Source organism: Bombus affinis, chromosome 11 (genome assembly GCF_024516045.1).
Source record: "Bombus affinis isolate iyBomAffi1 chromosome 11, iyBomAffi1.2, whole genome shotgun sequence".
Taxonomy (NCBI): Eukaryota; Metazoa; Arthropoda; class Insecta; order Hymenoptera; family Apidae; genus Bombus; species Bombus affinis.
The window spans coordinates 6,429,097-6,450,547 of record NC_066354.1 but is presented as its reverse complement, the minus strand read 5'-3'; the positions used below and the strand labels follow the sequence as shown (position 1 = coordinate 6,450,547).

The following is a 21,451-nucleotide window of genomic DNA, read 5'->3' as shown; positions in this document are numbered from 1 at the left end:
GATCTGTTTCGTTTACGGTCCTTTTACTAGTACAACCTTTTTGTAGAGAACGCTTAAATTTAACATAATTGCAGTCGTTAGAAATACCCATCAACAAGAGATTTCTATATAGGGAATAACGTTTCTAAGAAATTTTCAAACACATATTACATTTATTTGAAGGATATGTATACACATATAAATACATAAATATTTATAATAAAATCGCTGAAGCTGATTCCACACGATAAAACGATCTTGAATGCATTGGACAACGTGCGCGCGTATGGTGTCAGCTTCAGTCTGCCGCCGTTTGAATTAGCTTATTCCTTAAAACGGTCTCGCAAAATTTAACAGATCGTACCTTCGATAAGGATGCTTTCGTGTCTCGTGCGGTGTTTTATGTACATAGCAAACTATCAAAAATGAAAAACTGTATGGATCTGTCGTCCCTGCTATCTAAAATGGACGATAAAAGGGAATCAAAAACTTCGGTTTCCTCGCTAACGGTACGAAAAATCGAGCGAACACCGTGGAACTGCTTTTCATGTAAAGCTGAACTGAATCCGATCGAACTTACTCGTTGATCTGTTTCACGTTAAACTCGTTTTTTTTTCTCTTGCTTTTTATTATTATTGTTATTATTATTTCGTCGAAGGTATATGGCAGTATCGTGTTCTTGTTTCTGTAGTTTCTGCTCGGTATTGGCAAAGAGATGGCAGAAAATCACACCTTGCGTTCTAGTTCGGCGATCGGTGGATAAAAATCGTCGTATCGCGCTTATCCTAAAAAATAACGAACTCGTGATATAATACCGATAATCGCGAATTAAACTCTACGTTATGATTTGGCAGTTGTGTGTTTTTACTCGCAGAGATATATATTTTTTTGTTGTATTCTTTCTTGTTCTTCGTTTCCTTATTTTTATACAATATAATAGCCATCGTTTTCTATTTAGCGTGTAATCGCATAATTCGAAATCCGTGGACGCCTCTTTCTCACTGGATACGTATTTTCTTTCTACCCGCTACTATAGAATATAATTTATAAAATTTCTTCAAGTCTCCAACAACGCGCCATCCGGTAAAGCCATTTCACTCTTGGATCGTCGATTGCAATTCAATCGATCGTAACATTTAATAATCGTGATCAGAATATACTAATAATCGTAGGAATAATAATAGTAATCGTAATAATGGCAATAATAATAATAATATATTACTCTGAATCATATTTTACAGTCCATCTAACAACAACGAACGTATCTAGTTGCAACAGCCTCTTTTTTATATCTTTTTTTATTATTTGTTTTTAAATATTCTCTCGATAGTACGTATGCGTGTGTGTATACGTGTTGGTCTCGCGATAAATTTTTATCTCGTTTCGTTTTTCCACCCTTTTCCATTTCCTTACTCTCTCTTTCTCTCTCTTTCTTTCTCTCTCTCTCCCTCCCTCAAAAGAATACACTCTATCTCTTTTAAAACAAAGTTCCTATCTCTACGATCTCGACATTTTTCTGCGTTTAACGGAGTATCTAGAATAACATTCGAGCGAACAATGCTATGATCTATGATCTATATCGTTAGGAAAGTGATGATGCGCAGAAAAGGAAATCACAGTAAGACGAAAATCCACAAAGTGTCGGCTTCATTTCGTTCTTCCCTCGCTCTCCATTTATTTCCTCCGTTGTATGAGTAGTCTTTTTATTCTACATGCCTCTTATGGCTAACATCGTCGATCTCGTATCTTCCTAAAACTACGCGCTTATATTCTCATCCTAGACATCCTCTTAGCCTCTCAATTTTTTCGATATCCGTTTCACCGGATCGCTCATGGATACTCAAGAATCACGCGCAATCAATATCTCTCGTTTCTACTTCGTACGTTTCCATTTTCTATACTTCGTTCATCTACAATCAAATTCCAATCGTTATTTTTCTATGGCCACGATCTTCCGTGGCCAGACAATTAAGAAGCTTCCGTATCGTTGATAACCAAGGGTGTTCCGACAATTCTTCACTTTTTCTTGCTCTTGCTGCTCTTCTGCACCTTCGTGATCTTCAATCTACAGTTTGATCCACCGGTGTACACGACTTCCGCCCTTCCTCCTTCTTCTATCGCGGCAACCAAGGCCTTCACGGACTTTACGTGCACGTCTTTGGCGCTGATCTCCAACGAAGTTCCTGGGAACCGATCTCTTACGCATTTCCCGATACTGGAAGCCTGGGTCTCGGTCAAATCCACTCCGTCCAGGCACAGCCAAGTCAAGTATTGAAGATGAGTCAGGATCGTCTGCACGAACACGTGCTCCATCTGCACCTTCTTCGCGCTGTCGGTCACGATCAATCCATTCGCCTTTAGGAAGCTCAGGTTGCACAGTTTCAGGTATTTCGCGATCTGTCTCATCGTCTTCTCGCTGTCCTCCAAGGTAACTCGCCAGAAATTGATCCTCAAGGACTGTAGGTTTCTAAAGTGAGAGGAGAGGCAGGCGAAGAATTGCTGCAGGATCTTGTCGTCGATGAAGAGCAGAGATCCGCTGCTGCCTCCTATAGTGGATTTGTCTAACGAGAGGTCCAGCTCGCTGAGAGCGGTGAAGCCTGCGAGGAATGGCAATAGAAGAGGCCCTCGTAGCGCCAGACGATCGTTCACTGTCACCTGGAATCAGAAATAATGCTGTGCACCGTTTTGTTCACGACAATTCTCGTTCCTCTCTTCTTCGGTTACAAGAGAAGACCGGGGCTGTCGAATAACGAAGACGAATGGGAATTTCGAGGGTCGTTGCACGAATTCTGATCAGTAGGTGATTCTCATCGTAGGGTGAAAAAAGGAAAGACAAATTTGGAGGAGCCGCCTCGAGGAAACGTTGTCTTCCGCGTGTCTACTTTTCCAAGATTTACGTAACGAATCGAAGAACGCAACATCGATCGTCGTAGTTGGCTTTACGACGTAACAGAATAGCCGAGACCAGTTCCCGGAGCAGGACGAATAATGTACCGCGGTTGGGACGACCGCTGGCCAAACCACAAACGAATCATCGTCGGCCTCGAATTACGAATTGGCTGGTTCCACTGGACACGAGCGTCTCGAATGTGACGTTTCGCGTCGAATCCTCTGGCAACTCGATACGTCGGCTAGAATTCTCAGTTGAACGTAACGCGTCGTTACCCTCTTGTTCTGGTACACGCGATACGAGTATTAACACCGGAGTCCCTCCAAGCACTTTGAGAATAACCGAGAGCAACAGCAGTTGCTTTCAGGTCATCTTTACAATGAGATATCGTAGTCTGCATTTCGATGCGGTCCAATTAACCTCTCTATTTATGGCACAAAGAGAGAGAAGCCACTCGAAAGAGAAGATTCCTCGAGAAGAGAGAACCATCTCTCATTTCGAACGTTTAACCATCGGGGAACCAGTTTCGTCGACTCGTTAAAAGACGGCCGCTGATCTAATTCGTAGTTGCGAAACTCGCGGAGAAGTCAGAAGTCCGAGCTGGATCCTTTTCATTACCCTGCGGGATGGTGACCTGGAAAAGAGGATTACTTACTTGAAAACCGGCCAGCCTGAGGAATACAATCGCGGGGCAGGCAGGAGGCGGCGCGGCTCTCAGGAGTTCGGCCCCGGCGTCGTCTCGACGTCCTAATCTCGCCAAAGGACCCTCGTGGACAGCCAGATGTAGTCGGGCGTTGCAAAGACTTAGCTCGCGGACGCTCGTATATCTGAGCAGCTCAGAAAAAACTGCTAGGCTGTCGGATTCCTGCAACATCGATCGTATCTCTCATTTTTTCCATATCCTTCGATTCGACAGTTTAAACAAAAAATTGAATTTCTATTTAGATGTTCTATTCAGATTGTTCAATCCGAAGAATCGAAGCTAAAGCCAGAGCCGAAACTAGGCTTCGCTACGATTACAATTTATCTTTGCCGAATCGTATCTATAATTTCAAACGACGTATGTGACACGACATCGTAAGACAAAGGGGTAATATCAATGGAATGTGGGAAATTCGCTCGCGATTCCCCCCAAGACTCTTTGATCCACTGATAGACAGCGGTTTCCATTATTAACGTAGGCTGCTGAACAACGTTAAACGAGAAAGTGGTTTGTCTAAGAGCGTCGCGACGCCGAAATCGCTTGCGGTATTACGTAACCTCGGCAATGAGAACAAAGCGACGTGTGCAGACACGATGGCTTCCGAGATTACAGGATCGCACGGGTTCGTTGCGCGGTGCAAGATGAAGCTCCGACGATAATACGAAAGTTAACAAGCTACGACTAATCTTCAAATCGGGTTTGCGATCGCGTCGCGTTGCTCTTCGCCGTGTTACCACTCGTTTGCTTCGAATAGCACGTACAATACGATCAACGAAAGATTCCAACGCGAAACACGAGAAAGCCTAGGGGCACCAGTGAAACGCGGAAGTGTAAAATCTCCAGTGTAACGATCTTCGTCGAGGACGTACGCGTGGGAAGTGCATCCGGCTTTTCAAGATTCATATCGGAACGCGCCGTCTGGAAATAGCGTGACCCAATTAGACGACACAGTTTCGAACAGAGACGTCGTTAAGCTGTGCGAAACGACGTGCTGCTTCAGATTGATTTCGAAGTCGAACCTCTTCGATTCGAACGGCTACGTTCTACTTTGCCACGGTTGTTCTCAATGTCGCGATAGAGAACTGCGCGTGGAACGGAGCGTGTACCCTATATTCTGGCGCGCGATGATCCCTCGGGGAATCTCGCGTGGCTTGTGAAAAGCCAGGACGAAAGCAACGAACAGCGTGCCAGCTTTGAGGGGAAATTACGTTTCGAATGGAGAGGAATCGTACATCGATTGAAAGAACCAATATTTTATGGGAGATTTCGGGTCGAGAGTGGAGTTTGTTCGTTGTTTGGATGCGGTTCAATGGTGCTGAACGAATCGATACAGAAGAATATTTCATGAGGGTTAGTATGCCGCCTGAAATACGTACTCGCAGATGAGCCACGGTTTAAAAATGTTTACTCGATAATCGGCGCAACAAGTGTCGCTCGGTATTTTAATCGACCGCTTCTATTTCATCGGCCTTGCACCGAAATTAATCCGTCTACGGTGGTAAAAAAAATTGTGTCGTTACCCTTTACCACGAAACGTATTAGCGGGAACGCTGGGTGCTTGCCGTCTCTTCGTTTTCTTGCGAAACGTTTTTGTAGTCTTGTGGTCGCTTTATTTGGTCGAATTACTCGATCGTTTTATTTCGTTCGAGGTTTCGCCGGGTTTAAGGCTGTTAAAATACACAAGAAACGCGAATTCGTACGTCTTTTGGGATTCTTTCGTCTCGCGCTCGATTCCAGAGGCATTCGGCTCTTTTTCCGCGCGAAATAATTTCACCGACAGATCGCGTGATTTACGAAGGTAGTTTTCGTGAGGAACGCTCGCTCGGCTTGAATAATGCTGGGAAAATTGGCCAAAATTACGACCAGCGCAGGCCAACTGCCGAGAGAACGCGATTACACCTTGCTTCTCGGCCAATATAACGAACCTCCGCTATTTGTCGACACGCCGGAGAATTTTCTTCGTTAAGTACTTGCTAACGAAACAGGAATCCCTCAAGAACCAGTGGAAGCGATTAAACCGACTAAATTCTACGAATTTCCAACGTTTAAACTTCTAAAAGACTCTTGCTCGGAATACATGGAAAACAAACGATTACCGTCCAGAGATCAAAGTACAAAAGGCTTCCGGTCCACGAATTTAAAAACCGTCGAAATACCTTGAAAGTCACGAATACCTAAGTCGTGACAAAGTCACGAAGTAATCTTTTTCGCGTAGCGGAGAACGTTTCGTACTTGGCATTATTAATGATCGACGGCTGCTCTGCGCGCTTTCGACGAGAAAGTAGTTGCCAACTACCGAACACGGCTCGCGATCTCGTTCCGTCGGTGCAACTTTTGTCACGGACGTCATCGTGAAAATCACAACGAAAACGTTCGAGCCCGAGGGACGCGTTCATCGTGGAGAACGATGGTCGACGAGGTCGTGTTCGAAAATTGTTTTTCGTCCGCGGCATCGTTGATACCGTGCCATACATAAAACGCCGACGGTCCGGTCGAGTTCGATGAAAAATACCAGAGTGGCCGCATAAATTCAATGAATCGGCTGCCGTGGCACGATTCTTTTTAAATGGAAATCATCCCGGATCGTGACAGGCCGAACAATAATGTCGCGGCCGCGGTAGCGGCGCACAGGGACGACAGAAGAGAATAGAGAGGAACGCTGGAGAGTGAAAGAGAGAGGACTTGAACGAGCTGCATTGTTTATAATCACCCTCGTGCGTTAAATTAAATCTGGCCGGGTTCGTTCCGCTTCATTGTTTCTGCGCGTGATATCATCCATCCACCGGTAGGATTTTACGGTTGTACAATTTATCCTGGATATTCTGCGAATTACGCGCTTCCCGAGATTCCCGCCCACATTTCATCCACGATCACCCCCGTTGCTGCACGTTGCTGCACAGTTTGCCCTCGTTACCAATGCGATTAAATAGCAGCGTTGCGCTATCGGCCCGCCGATAAACCCATTCGAAAACTGAGGACAGGGACGAGAAATCTAGAACGTTGGTTTTTATCGGCTGCAATTTCAAGACAAACTCGAGCTTGCACGCTTTTATCTCTTTTGACAGCGATCGCGATACCGCGAGCGACGTTTGTCGAATATGAATATCGATTTGTACTCGATGTCGTAAAGTAAACCGCAGTCGGAGAAAGATAAGCCGCGAGGGTTGTTACGATTGATCTCCGGCCATGTTTTTCTCAGACGAGCTGTTCCCGTTACCGGGCAAATTCTCACGTTGTTTTGAATAAACGTTTCACAGGATCGCTTTGCATAATGGAACGAAGAGGAGCGAGATACGTCAGACGCGGCGGCATTTCCATGGAGATTTTCAACGAGCCCCATAGACGCTGGTCAGGATCGTGGAAAAGAATGTTCGAGCGGAGGGAGTCGCGTTAGAATGGGATGCCGCGTAATTTATCGCGGGCAATATTACCGGCGACGTTGAGCGGTCTGGAAAACCTCGGGGCCCCTGCGCACTCGTATTTTATGGCGTCTGAGAATCCCATATTTCCACTATACTCTTTATCTAGGTGAATTTAAACGAATTGTTTCTGAATCGAGTTGTTACACGAGTCGAATGCAACGAGTATCAGAAATTTCACGATGCAGTGATTCGATCAAAATGTAAGAACTGTAGAAGATGAATGACATGGAAATTAGAAAATCAACGACAATGTACTCGTCATTTTCTTCCCCTGTGATCTCCATTTATAGAGAAATTTCACGTTGCCTTACTTATGTATCTCTCTTTACTTTAGCAACTTCAACTTTGGAAACTTTGGAAAGTCGTAGAATGCGTGAAATATTCCGCAGTTGATTAACGTTTGACTAGCGTGACCGACGCTGCGTATAAGGAAAAGGTTATAAATCATCCAAGTTCGGACCCCGTCACAGGTGGATAATAAATAAGAAGATGTTTGTGCGAGCGTTTCCGAGTAATGGCCAGGTCGTTCCACTCGGCCGGCAATGATCGATTTGTCCACTTAATGCGCCATTTCTCCTGTATTCTATTTCCCGGGGAAATTGGTTACGGAACGATGTAGCTGCGTCGGATGATGCAGCGATGCCAGAGCTGGCGAGTTTTGCCGGCAGATTTAAGTAAATTGAATCACACGGACGAGCGAACGGCAGCATTTTTAATAATGGAGAATCCATTTGGCCGCGTCGCGAATATATGTCTTGTTTGCCCGTCGAGTATTTTGCTTCGATATCGGTCGCTTTATTTCGCCAAAGGCGAAATCTCGCTCGTGTCTTCTTGCTTTTAAATAAATCACATTTTTCGTAATCGCATCGAGACGCTTCAAGCGTTTCCAACGTCCATACACCCCCGGTATATGTTTGGACACTTTCAGAAATTGATTTCAATACATTTTGTCTTCGAGGCATCAAAGAACTTGAGCCGATCGCTCCGATTCGTTTATTCCACGCAATCATTAGTGGCCTTTTCGACGTGCAATTTGAATAAATTGGTCGCGAGGACGTTGCATTCGGAATAAAGAAGTAGCGGCTACGAACGTAAATCTCGCAGGGAAGAACGCGTTGCACGTTTCCTGCGGATAAACTCGTCTTATCGACGAGATGCATTTACCCTCGTTTTCTTCGTATCAATCCGGTTCTAGCCCAGTTTGGATCCGCAAATTTATCGTGAAATACGAATAGAAGCGAATGTAAAATCGTAGAGGCCGCAAGATGTCTCGAGAAAGGACAAAGAAGCAATGAGAAGTCGAACGAGTAATCCCGAATTTTATGGTAATTCCGCGGTAGACTCTTTCAAATTCTTCTTCTCTTACGCTTCTTTTACGAGTTTCGTGTCATGTATGTGTGTGACACATATGTACGCGCATCGTATTTCATACAGTATAGTGGTATAGATGGTTTTTACGATTGGTCATATCGTCATTCGAAATTTTCTACTTTTTCTTCTTCCATTTGCTCGTTCGACCTTTCACGATAAGAAGAGGACAGAAATCTCGGCTTTTTTATTTTCCTTCTCGTTCTTCTTTTGGTTTTACTATTGCGGCTTCTGGTACGCCTGCGACAAATAGAATGGCGGATGGCATTTTATAGGAGAAGACGGAAGGCAACGAAGAAAAGGAACAAAGGAGCTCACGGTGGTTGAGTCTCGAATCGGTAGTAGAAACAGGCTTTAATGCTCAGTCAGTAGAAAAGGAGCGACCCCTACCAGACGTCGCGTCGATCGGATAATTCCTACAAAGGGGATTTTACGGCGTATAATTCTTTCAGTCCGTCTGACCGGATGGCCAAAGGCAGCTCGTGAATTTCATTCCCGACGCAACCTGCATAATGATAGGTTTCTAATTAAAGCGAAAAAGTTATTACGAGATTCAGTGAAACAACTCGGTGTTTCGTCAGTCCGCTGACAGCTGAGCATTTCGTACAGCCAATATTATCATCTATCGTACGGCAAACATTCCGGTATCTTTGAGTCTGCGGTAAAAATGGAACGAATGTTTGTCGAATTCCTGTTCTATTTTAAACGTCGCGAATGTTGGTGTCGCGTTCCAGCGAGCTTCTACTTAAACGTTGCTTTCAGCGAGAACAACGAGTTCGTGTTTGAGGTGAACGTGATAAAATAGGTCATTCTGTATTATTCATGAAGACGTTTCAGACGGCCGAGGTACTTGGAAACATTAACTGCTTGCTAATTAGGGGAACGCGCTGCGCCCACAACTATCGACGATGAGCTCGTAAGCCATTTCCATTTTCACGTACGCTCGCATTAGTTAACGAAGTTCCAACCGAGACTAAAGCAAACAGGATCCATTGTAAGTCGACGACGTGACGTTCTGCGACGCGAGGCAACGACAAAAAGATCAACGATATTTCGCGTCGATGCGACGGCTTAGCTCTCTCTCCTTTCTGAAGAAGATCGAACTTCTCTTTCCACGTTGACTCCTCCCATAGCAATTAGTATGCGGACTAAACAATACCCAAGCCATTTGTCCTTTATCTTCTCTACTTTCCTCGGTCGGCCGGTATCGCTGATAATTAATTACCCACTTTAGGATAATCCTCCGGTGCACCTGCTACGATTATCTCGCGGTCGTGTTCTCTTTCGCCTCTGCCGCTTTTCGGTTGTCTTGCCCCTTTCGCGAGCCACTACTCCTACTCGTACCAGAGACAATGGCTCGTCGCCAACAATGGCTTAGGTGGAGATAGAACCCCGGGAGAAGGTTAAGAGGTTCAATGGAAGGAACCGAGAGAGAAGTATTTATGTTATATACTCGGCAGATATATGTACACACATAGAAGGGGTACCATCGACTAGGTGCGACTAGATGAAGCGTTTTATGGAGCGAAAAGCAGAAAGGACGAAGACAAGGAGCAAGTTTCGCTCTTAATTGACGACCGCTTCTAATTAAACTTACCACTGCAACGCGCACGCTTCGACTCAAGTAGAACGATCAACGTCCATCTCCGTAGAAGCGTGGTGAAAGTAATTGCCATCGAAGACACCTGTTGTCGTGGTGAATTCGATGCATCACGTTTCTTATTGTTAAAACTTTCCAACGTTATTTCATCGGTTCAGGCTGGTCGTTGCCGAATAATTCAGAGGGAACGAAGAAACGGCAATGGACGATGAAATTGCAGTAATCGACGTACAATTGCTACGCGTGGCCAGTGGTTCTGGACGTTAATCAAAGCGCGGTGTGAAAATAATGCGCATCAGGGACACCTGTCGGTCGGCTGCCCGACCGCTAGCCGGTCGTTTCGAAATCTCGACGTCATAAATCTGATTAGGCGACGCGTTTAGGGAGTGCCCTGCGTGTAATCGTCTGTGGAACGTCCAATCTCGTTGGCGTTTCCGCTGGTTTGCGAGGGAAATCGTTCTGTTCGCCGGCGGTAGGGGCAAATCGACGAAAATTCGCGCATGAAAACGGTTGAATTTCCTGTTTGTGGAGGGCGTCGTTTCTCGTGCTCGTTTCCGCCCGACGGTTTCAAATCGTGTCGTTGCTTCGCGTCGAATATCGCTAGGACGTAGCACGAGCTGGGAAACTCGATGGAATTTCCAGCAGATCTGTCTTGCGGTGTCGTTAAAAATTCCAAAGAAGAAGAGCACGGGGATATGCGCAAATCCCTGTGACCTCGGTTCCATGGCTGGAAACCACAGACTTCTCGAGTGATTCTTTTTACGAGCCACCAAGTTACTGTTAGTAGACCCTGGATACCTCATCAGTTTCTTTTATGGATCCCGCTTTGTTCGTAATTCCGTCGAAACCTCGAAAACGTAACCGCAAAACTCCGTGTCCGTTCGTTTAGTATCGATCGCCTGATCCTTACTTTTTTCGTCTAATTTATTCTTTTAAGACGAAAGCACGCATGGAGATGTGTGGAAAAATAAAGAACTACGAGTCGTAGAAAAATGAGCGAGTCCTCCGTGTGAATATTCGTAGCAATTCTTAGAGAAGGGAAACGTCCAAAAGTTTTAATTTGAAATCGAAGTAAGTGCCGCGTGAATTCGTATTCTCGAAATCTCAATGACGCGATATAACCTCACGGAACGTTGAAAATTTCACGGTTTCGATTCGCTCGTATACCTCGTTCTTAGCTGATCTTACGTTCAAGTTGATCGACCACGGGCAGATCGGTAAACCGGCAAAATTATATCGTTTCGATTTACTCGGAAATCAGCTGGTATTTACGCGGAACGTTAGTTTCGATATAACGTGAAATCGAATTTTTCGCTTGTTGTGCTATCCGCCAGTTTAATACGGTAAGCAGTTTTCTGTGTTACAGCGTTATCAAAGCGGTAATCAGCGGGAATAAAAGAATGCTTTGCGGCATGCTCACGGCTGGTATTTCAGATTTAAGAAGGTTTGAGCGGCGCCGCGCGTCGACGGAGCTTATACGAACTTTTCAGACATTGTTATTGAGACGGCTAGTTGGAATTCTGCTCTCTCGTCGGACGCGGTGGTCGGGACCGTTATGCAACTTTGTGCTGCATAGCTACGGCCAGCTGCGGAGCAGCACCAGGATATTACCAGCTAGCACTTTCGGAATTGCAAGCCACCGACCAGGAAACGGGAAGCCCGCCGCTCGAACGATTCTTACTCGACGCCCCCACCCTTTATTTTTCCCCTCTTCAACTTTTATGGCTTTCCCTCGTGTCGGTTGCTCAACGAATACAAATCAGCGCCTTCTGTTCTTCGCGAATTATCGCACTCTTGCCAATTCACCTTCTACATGTAGATTTTCTGACTTTTACATCACTCGCTGGTTAGAAAGTGTTTTAATATAAAATACACAGGTGCAAGTCATACGAGCCTTTCCAAGATATGATGCATACAATTAATTTCCATAAATAACGATACTAATGCTTGTTAAATTTTCGAGACGACGATAGAAACACGTATCGATCCCCAAAATCGAATACAACGATATGTAGTTTAGATGTAGAATTGGTTGATGACATATTCATATTATTAAACTATTATTCTATAAAAAAAAGAGTAACGTGATTTAACATGGTTTGTACCTGTGGTGTTCACGTGTAAAAATGATCAAACAACTTCTGCACGAACTTACCTCTATTCTGAAAGTCCAACCCTCGAGACTGAGCAGCTTAAGGGTGGTGTTCCTGGCGAGCGCGTGACACAGCAATCTGGAGGGATGATCGTCGAGGGCTAGCCGTGGACTGGCCAGATCTAAGAGCTGAAGACAAGGCGCTTCTGTCAATGCAAGAACCAATGGCATCACGTCCGCTGGTCTGGATGCACCAGCAGCCCTTAAAGCATCCAAATTGCGCGCCCTTCTGATGGTCTCTCCCAAGCAGCCCGCATCTAATCCGCCGAGCAAACACTTAGACACGTTCAAGGACCTCAGCTTGCAATTCGGTTCTCTGGGGAATTCGATAAATCATCGCCGATTAGTTGAATACTCGCGTAATTCTCGACTGGTCAACGTTGCTGTCGCTATTCAGTTTGCAATTCTATTTCAATAAATTAGTAGAGGGAAATTGATATTTGGAAAATGAAATTTTAACGAGCAAGATTTTAATGACAAGCGATGGAATAGAGAAGAAGGCTGTGAGGAGAGTTGACAAAATGAATAAGAGGTTAAAAAGGGGCGGAGGAAATTGGTTACATAAAAAGGAAAGTGGATTCTCAGTGTCCTTATGACGCAATTGGATTGGATTCAAGTTCTAACGAGGATTCACTCGGGGGTTAATAGTATCGGTAATTGGAAGGATCGTGAACTCTCTACGATAGGAGAAATGGCGAATTAGCATAGGAAAAGTGGACCAATAATACGAGAGAGGGCTAACAGGGGTTTCCATTACGGCTGCGAGTTTGCCCATAACGGAACAAGAAATTAAACTCGAACGTCGATACAAATCTCTAGTTCGCAATCTCGCTTAAATCAGTGACCTACATTCCACGAATAACAACGTACGATATACATTAACAAATAGTGCAGTGTAATTTGCACGGAATTATAACAGACTCTCTGCCATGTTCCCTGTTTCGATATAGAGCCGCAAACCGGAGAAAGAACTGTGAAACTGAAGAAGGAGGATTTAATCAAAGCAACTGACAAGCTCAGTAATTACGCAAGATCGATGATTACACCGGTCTAACGGTTGGTGGGGGTGGGTCCCCCTTATTAATTGAACACAGATAGACTTTTAATTAAATCTCTCTCGCGCCGGCTGGACGGATGAAGGAAAAAAAGAAAAGATCGGCGAGGAAATTAAGATTGTTACAAAAATGGAGGTCTGAAGTAAATGCAATTACGGCCATAGGAAGCGAAATAACGCGGAGCCGTCTGTGTTTAACGAGATCGATTCCGAGCAGCGTTGATTATTCGCCGGTACGCTTGTAAATTGAACAGTTCCCCGACAAATCAGATCATCCATTAACACGTGCTCGCAATCCTCCACGCAGATGTGTCTGACTAACCGATACGTCTCGTCACGTCGGATTTAATGCAATCGAGCCCGCTAAAAGTTTCAGGCTCCGGCAATAACTCGATGAATCAGACTTATCGGTCCACAACGATTCCACAAGGGTTGTACAAGAATTCCATTGTTTCTAGAGCGGTTCTCTCCGTCCACGTTCACGGTAACTTTCGTCCAGAAGAAACCTTAGCACGCGTAGCAAGGGACTGCGTATACCTGCGTTTAATAGGGACAATTGAAGGAGCTCGATCGTTTGGATCGGTCGGGATCGCGTCTGGATTTAATAGTATCCACTGCTCGCAGGATATTTACTCGGGCTATTAGCGTGGTGGCATGGCTTGGTAGCGGCGCGCACAGCTAATGGCGCGCCTTTAATGGTATCCGGCACAAGTAAATTGCAGCGAGTGGGCTGGACGTATCTATCGCAGGAAAAATATAGCTTGCGAGCTGGTACGTGCCGGTCGTGCTTTGAATCGCCATCGAGAATAAACATTTTATTCAGACCGCTCACGGCGGATAAGCTACTCGGCCAATAAAAGTGATACTTTAAATCAAAGCGCGTATCGACCACCGTTTTTCTCTCGATTTCAACCGCTCGGTATCGTTCTCTGCTAGGAAACCTCGCACTTTGCCGCGAGAATAAACGGCCGCCAGGTAAGCAATGGATCACGCAATGGCTACGCGACGTATTTCGGATATCGCGCTTCCTCGTGCAATTGATTTTCCTTTTGAGCGTTCCGTGTAACGCTTAAAACACCTTTGTAACCGCGAACGTAAAAATACCTGAATAAATGAATGGACAATGGAACACCGTGGTTTCTAAACAGTTGATAGAACTGTTTCGGATATCGGCCTTTAGACCCTCCGCGTGATTTTCCTTTTGTACGTTCCATGTTCCAGACACACCTTTGTAATGAAAACAAGAACGAAGGTAAAAATATTTGGATAAATCGATAGAAAGCGGGATGCGATTTTTAAACGGTTGCACGGTCCGGACAAATCCTTTACAAGTTAAACTGGAACACTCAGCGAATTACATTTACTCGAGTTTTCCAGTGATACGTTTTAACTGAATGAAATCGCGAGTCCCGTGGAAATTCGAGGCAACGTGAAATAGTCACAGAGGAATTTCTCTAAACGAATAAAGAAACAGCAGAGAGCGAATGTGCAAAGAAAGCAGGAATCGATAGCTACACTTAGCTATTGTAAGTCGTAAACAAGTTAATTGCAGCAAGCTAGAACTTGCAGTCTTCCTGTAGTTCCCTTTCAACTGCACTCAAAGAAGATTGTCCGAAGTTACGGCACGGGCCGCGTATACCTGAGCAATCCGGATGCTTAACAACATTAACTGCACCGCGTTTCGTGCCATACTTTTCCACTTTTGCCTTTTCTTCCTTCTACCAGAGTTCCTATCAAACTCAGTTACCGCGGAAAATTTCGATCGACCGAAATATTTGATTTAGAGCATAAATTTGTAAAAGTTTTTAAACGATGCTTTTAATTTACCAACGGATTGTACGTGCTACATTCAATCGCTATGTGTTTTAAAATAGCTCTTTTTATTTATGTATGGTCGGATCGGACACTTTTAATTGCATCGCCAGCCGAGGCGAAACACTGTTTCGCTTTACCATCTGGATTCTTCGAGTAGCCTTTTGACTTGCTCGCGTTCCCGTGCGTTACAACGAATTGGAAACACGGGTTGCGCACGCGAGTGGATTGCTTGGAACGCGTATGAATGGCTGGACGATGTTTTTAATTAAAAATACGGAGCGGCCCGTCAGATGCGAGTAAATTGGACTTAGCCGAGAAAAATATTTGCGAGATTATTTCTCCGTGTCGGTCTGACTCTTTGCCATTGAAAACGTGTTTCCGTTAAAACCTGCATCTCAGCGAGTTACGCGACTGAAAATGATCAAAGCGCGTCTTGCTCAGAAAATAGACCTAACATCGTCGATAGAAATTGGCGCGAAATTTCAACGGAAATTCGAGGATGGACAAATTTCTCATTTGAACGAGTTTTAAGAGACTCGATAAAAATGTCAAACGTTGAATGAGCGCGGAAGCCTCGTATTCGTTGTGTAAAAAGCCGATGAAACAAAGGGAAGGGACAAAGCAAAGGAACAGGGTGTAAGTTATTTTTCACGTTTCAGGGTTGACGCGCGGAGGTTCGTTCGTAAACGGAGAAACAATGAGCCTGAGGGTCGCGACGCAGCCGGTCGACTTCCGTTTCGCAGCGTGTTCCAACGCGCCACGTATCGCGCCGAAGCTCGCGCTCGTAAACGGATTCATAAAGCGCGAGAGTGTGCTTTCTTCCTGGCCACCTTTTCATCAACAGGCCACGGAACAAATGGTTCAGACGACGGCCAATAGAGGAAAAGCACGAATGCCTGTCGCCGTTCCTTTTACGACGATTCTCGCACGACGTTTCTAGTTTCTACCTTGTTCCTCGTTTCGCACTTTCGTTTTATGGCCGCCTTGAAATCTCAACAACGACACGCGTCAAATCAAAATGGATTCCAGCTGTTTTGTGTAATTGAACGTTCGAACCGTGTAATCCGTGTCTCCCTTCCTCTCTCATTCGTATTTTTTATATTTTTAGATATTATATTTGACAGAACCACTGAAAAAAGAGAAGGAAATTACGAAATGAAATTCATAGGTGAATCCAAGCACGAGATTAAAAAGTATATGGCTGTTCCCTGTGTGTAACACGGCGGTTTCCCGCTGGCGTGCTCGATATTTGAAAAATTTTCGGTATCTGGTTTATATAACGTTGCGCAAGGAAAACTGGCAGCCGCGAGATTATTCGACGCGGTTATACCGAGAATTCGCATGAAATTTCCCCTCGCAGCTGGGTCGTCCGAATTATGATGTGAAACGTGGATGAAAGAATTCCATTGCAGGCTGTGTAATGGAAATACAGAGGCTGAAAGGGGGATTTGTCGAGGTCACATGTGTCTGAACAATGAACGGTCTCCAGGTGACGCGCAGGTGAGACCTGAAATTAACACCCAGCACGACGAATGCTGCGGGCAGGTGACAGAATTTCATTCGAAAACTCTTTGGTGTCGATAAAACCCCATAGAATCTCCAGCGAGCGTAACACGCTAGGCAACCTGTATGCTGATGGATTGTTTGCTCTGGCAAATATTGTTTTTAGTTTCGAGATATGTTGGCGAAAATGTAAAGCGACATTTATTCGAGAAATTGCAAGCGATATTTTCCGAAAGCCAGAGAGACGAGAGGTGGGAGGAACTTTAGCAATTTCAACGACCTTGCAAGAACGATGTTGACGCAATCTAACCCCGTCGCTCTTAAATTTCTCGCCTAACAATCGTCCATCCTGAAGGGGAGAGCACGCCCTTTGCGGAAACTTCCCAGCGGCAGTTCGTATAATTTCCTGAATGGCCACTCTCCTTCGTCTCTTTAATTTCCATAACTCATTTAGCGGCTGCTCGAAAACCAAATCTCGAAAACTTTCCTCGAGGAACTCAGCGCAGCGGTTCGTACCACGGCCTATGAAGTTAAGAGACGTCTGGGGCCAACCCTAGCACTACCGGCGGTTTTTCGGTAAGTCGTAAATGAAAATTCTGGAGTTTCCAGTTTATTTCAATTTTCTTCTCGCGAGTATCAAACGTGAAGCAACCTTCTCTCGCAATTAAATAACTTTACCTTTTGCATACAGATTTATTCGACGAATCTCTAAATTTAATTAATCACTCCTCCGACATTTTCATACTTTCCGAAACTTTAGATTAAGCAGTTATTCCAGAAACGTCTATCTTTTCTACAATTTTTTAATTTGCCATAATTAAAAGAACATTTTCTTTTGATCACGAGTACTTCCAAGTTTGCTCGACAACTACCCAAGTCCTTGTTCCTTTAATTAATTGGCGACTAGCCCCTAAAACGTCCACCTATTAAATCACACGAACATAGTCCTCACCTGATAGCGTTGAAGATCTCGTGGAAGCCAGTTCCTTGATGACTGCCGATGTCGCAGGTGGGTAACGGATGTAGCAACGGTAAACGATGACAGAGCACGCTGTCGCTGTTTCTTTTGCTGCTCCCGTTGCTGTCTCTGTCCCTGTCGTTCTGCGGCAACGGTCCGTTTCCGGTAGCGGGCGCAGGACCAAGACCAAGCCCAAGAGGAAGTCTCGGCAATGTAGCGGGTCTTGTCAAACTGCCATAGGCTGCCAACGCGCCTCGGGGCAGCGACGAGTAGCAACGGTTTAGGGGTAGCGTGCCAAGGGTGCTGGACGCGCATCCGCTACTTCCAGAACCGGAACCTGAACCTATACAATCACATGGATCTTCTTAACATGGATAGATCGCTGAGATAAGATCGAGCGACGATGCAAATTTGTTCGATCGTATCTTGAAAGAAAATATGTCAGGTCTAAGATCGGGTTAGTCGTAAAATTGCCTAGGGTGTGTTTTAGAATGTTGGTTCTATATTTCGGAAGGAAACGATTGCAGGACGCGTGAATATTTGTCATACATAAATAACAAATTATATCTGAGGTTATACGTAGAAATAATATCTGCAAGCATTTCCAAGTTTGCTCGATAAGTACGATCTTCCTTAGGAAGTTAATTTTAGGCTTGGAAAGGAAATAATTGTTGTGTTATAAACAACAATTTAACATCATATTCAAGTGCTTTCGACGCTATGGCAATAACGATGCTCGTCACGTGAAAACCATGGCTGGAAATCTTGACATGCTATGATTTGTAGAAAGTGGCCGATGTTAAAGCAATTTGCAGATGAACAACGAGAAACGCTTTATCCTGTAAGGAAGCTCGTAAGATTGCACAGGACTGGGTAAACCCTTCCGACGTCTGCATTAGACGACAGCCCGGGTAGCGGTGTCTTTAAGAGCGTTCAGCCGAGTTTACTGGCAGTAAAGCTTATGCCGCGTAGAATTAATATAAACGAAGTGTATAAGCGAGAAGGGAAACGTGGTCGGCTAGCACGTTGCCAGGCGGTTCGTAAAGTAAGCGACAGGCTCGGATCCGGACAGGAAGTGGTTACGAAGGGAACTCTATTAAGGGCCCTCCTCCTTCTCCGCATCGTGCTCCAACGCTCTGTAAGATAATGGCTTCAATGACGAACAATACGTCGCATGGTTGAACGCACTGCTAGATGAAACCGCGATGCAAGTGTGGCGTGAAGGCGAAAATTTACGGCGAGCTTCCAAAACACGCGTTCCAGGATTTGTATCCTTTAAGAAGATTCGCCCTTTGCTCGTTCAATTTTATATTCGTGTATCTTTCTCGATGTTCGTTCGCGAACGCGTCATTACCGTAAATTGCGTAGAGCGTGCGGTCGGCAATAAAAATATTCCAGTTTACAGGCGGACTGACTCTTGTTTTACGACAGGCTCGTCTCGTCCCCAGTTTACCCGCTTCTCCTCTCGTCGATCGTATTATCATGAATGCTAGAGAAACTTTATCGCGAAGAAGCTACGCAACAGCTCGTGCTCAGAATGAAAAGCATAAAACATTTACGAGCTGGCTATAGGAGAACAATGTGTATTCCGGAAGAATTTATAAAGTCGACTGTTCGCGACGAGCGGGTCGTGCGTGATAAAATTTTACGCGAGCTCGCATTCCCCGTGTTGCATTTTTGAACACCTCAAAGCGATGATAAATACCGCAGTGATCGTAGGCGCTTTTACTCTCGTCCTTTCCTTAGATGCGAACTACATTTCATACTAACCATAGCAAAAATTTGAATTAACATTAGGATGAAATATATGTCACAGGTGAAAGGTCAGGAATATTCTCCATGCACTCGGCTCCACTAGGATCCCTGGAAACGTTCAAACCCGCCAGGGGAACAAAGATGGGACGAATTTCAAGGGATAAAACCACGTCTGAGTCACAGATGCGATAATCTCATTATATCCGCGGGCATTTTCGAGAGCTGCTGGCCCGTGATAGCTTTAATTCGTCCCGGATTTGCAAGGAGTTACCAAACTCCTTTTCGAATGTGGTTTCATAGAGGTGTACGTGGCAGTCACGAATCACTGGAAATTCGACGAGAAATCAGCCACCGATGAACTCTGCTTGGAATATTAATTCCTGTTCGGAACATCCATGTAGCGTGTTACCATGGCGTGACCTTTCGCCCTAAAACCTCTTCAGCGGTCGAAATTTGTTTCATCCTGGCGTGAGTTACGAAGGAAGGCTGTAGCGATATTTCCGTTGGCTCGAAGAGGCTCCTTTGGACGCGCGACGTGCGTCAGAGGAAAATGGAAAATGCCGCTTCGAGACAGGAAATGAGACTCGCCGCTCGCCAACTTCTGGCTAGGAATTCCTGACTCTGTCTGCCCTCGTTACTCGGTCGTGTTCCGCGCAGGAACAATTAGCAACGACAGGGCCGGCGAGTAGCTCAAGGTAATAACCAACCGCGGAACGCCGATGGGATTCATTATTCTTTACGAGCTAGCGAGAGAGAGAAAGAGCGTTGTTTTAAAGCGTGATCATTCATACGGTTCTTCGAGGCAGCTGGTATCGCGGTAGCTTTTAGAGCAGCAAAGTGTGCGTGGTATAGATATTCTCAAAACGTTAGTTTCTTCGCAATGGAAAACTGGTTGGAAGTTGAAAGTGTCAATAGTAGACACGGTTTAACCAGCCGTACAATATCCTAAGTAATTTTCGTTCCTCTTGAACCCGCGTTCGACCCAGTGAGAATCGAAGCGTGGGTTTTTGCAGAAGAAAGGGGGAAAAAGCGAGACGACAGAAGATTTTTCGAATGGGTACGCGCTTAGGTGAAAGACATCTTTTTGCCTCTTGACGAATCGTTTTAACGCGACGACAATCGCGTCGGTCGTATCGGGCCTGGTGTTTTTATCGCGAGACTCGACGACGAATTTACTTTGGCTCGCCCGCCATGGTAACCCGCGCAAAAACCATTTCCCGTTCTAAAGCGTCGTAATGGCCGTTTCCATCGACCATGGCACATTGGATAGAAACGTTCTCTCTCATTCCAAACCGATTTAATTCCGCTTCGAATCTCCGAGGCGCGATCGAATCCGCTCGAATACTCATTTCTCCGAGTTCGTTTAACCCTCTTCTCACCCCGCGGAATTTGTTATTATTTCACGGAACGTGCGAGAGGAACCACGCTTTCTACTATTTCATTCTATACTGCTTTCCCTTTTTTAAATTTCCCTCTACTTTGAACAGGCTGTTTCAACATACTTATTCTTCCGTCTTAGCTGATCTTTTAAAAACTTCATCAAAAATACGAGACTCTTGGAAAAGCCCACCTTCTATAGGATCCTCGTTATCGATGCACGAAGAAAAATAGACGATCCAGGATCCTGGAATGGGAACATTTGAATAATCGAACGCGAGGCAAAGAAACGACCGACCGCTCGGTTAAGTTTCACGTCGACCGCGTTTCCGCCGACTTTATTCAAAGCCCGCCGTGACTCCTCGGCTCCGCCGTCTCCGGTTACGCTCGAGACGCGTGCACAAGCAGCGGACACGTAAAACGCGGTCGCGTGTCCGCCGTGGATTAATTACGCGCAGTAACCCGTTGGAAACGCGGCTGAAACTACGCGAGAATCAGCCTCTTCGAGAAGCTGAGAAATTCTCGGATACCGAAACCTTACGTTACAAGTGTTAACGTTCAAAATCGTGAAAAATCAGCTTGAGGTGTGTAGATTCTCGCGAGAAAAACTCGTGCACGTGCCGCGGCGCATATAACCTAACGCTATAGTTACACATTAGAATGAAATACAAATCGGCACGGAGATAGAGAGGAGGTTTTATTAGAAATACGAAAGAAGGCGTATCGGTGCAACGTTTTGTTTTCATATCGGTCGATGAACGGAAAACGTTAATAACACGAAGTTTCGCCAGGATCAAGAAGTCGAGTATCGCGAGCAAACATCGAACGCGGGGATGGAAGTGCGCGTGATGCAAACGCCTCGGTGTTGTTCTTCG

At 45.2% G+C, this 21,451-nt stretch overlaps 1 protein-coding gene across 7 annotated transcripts in view; it reads right to left on the bottom strand.

Moving 5' to 3' along the window:
• Window positions 1-132: 132 nt before the first annotated feature.
• The window catches only part of LOC126921949 (uncharacterized), a 164,066-nt gene continuing 142,747 nt past the window's right edge, over window positions 133-21,451 (bottom strand). For all 7 annotated transcript variants that reach the window (XM_050734033.1, XM_050734039.1, XM_050734034.1 and 4 more), the window contains exons 9-12: window positions 17,439-17,787; window positions 12,118-12,430; window positions 3,525-3,734; window positions 133-2,634 (exon numbers count right to left, since the gene is read on the bottom strand). In XM_050734033.1, the coding sequence (XP_050589990.1) occupies window positions 1,996-2,634; window positions 3,525-3,734; window positions 12,118-12,430; window positions 17,439-17,787 (1,511 nt within the window). In that variant the 3' untranslated portion in view covers window positions 133-1,995. The remainder of the gene's footprint in view (window positions 2,635-3,524; window positions 3,735-12,117; window positions 12,431-17,438; window positions 17,788-21,451) is intronic.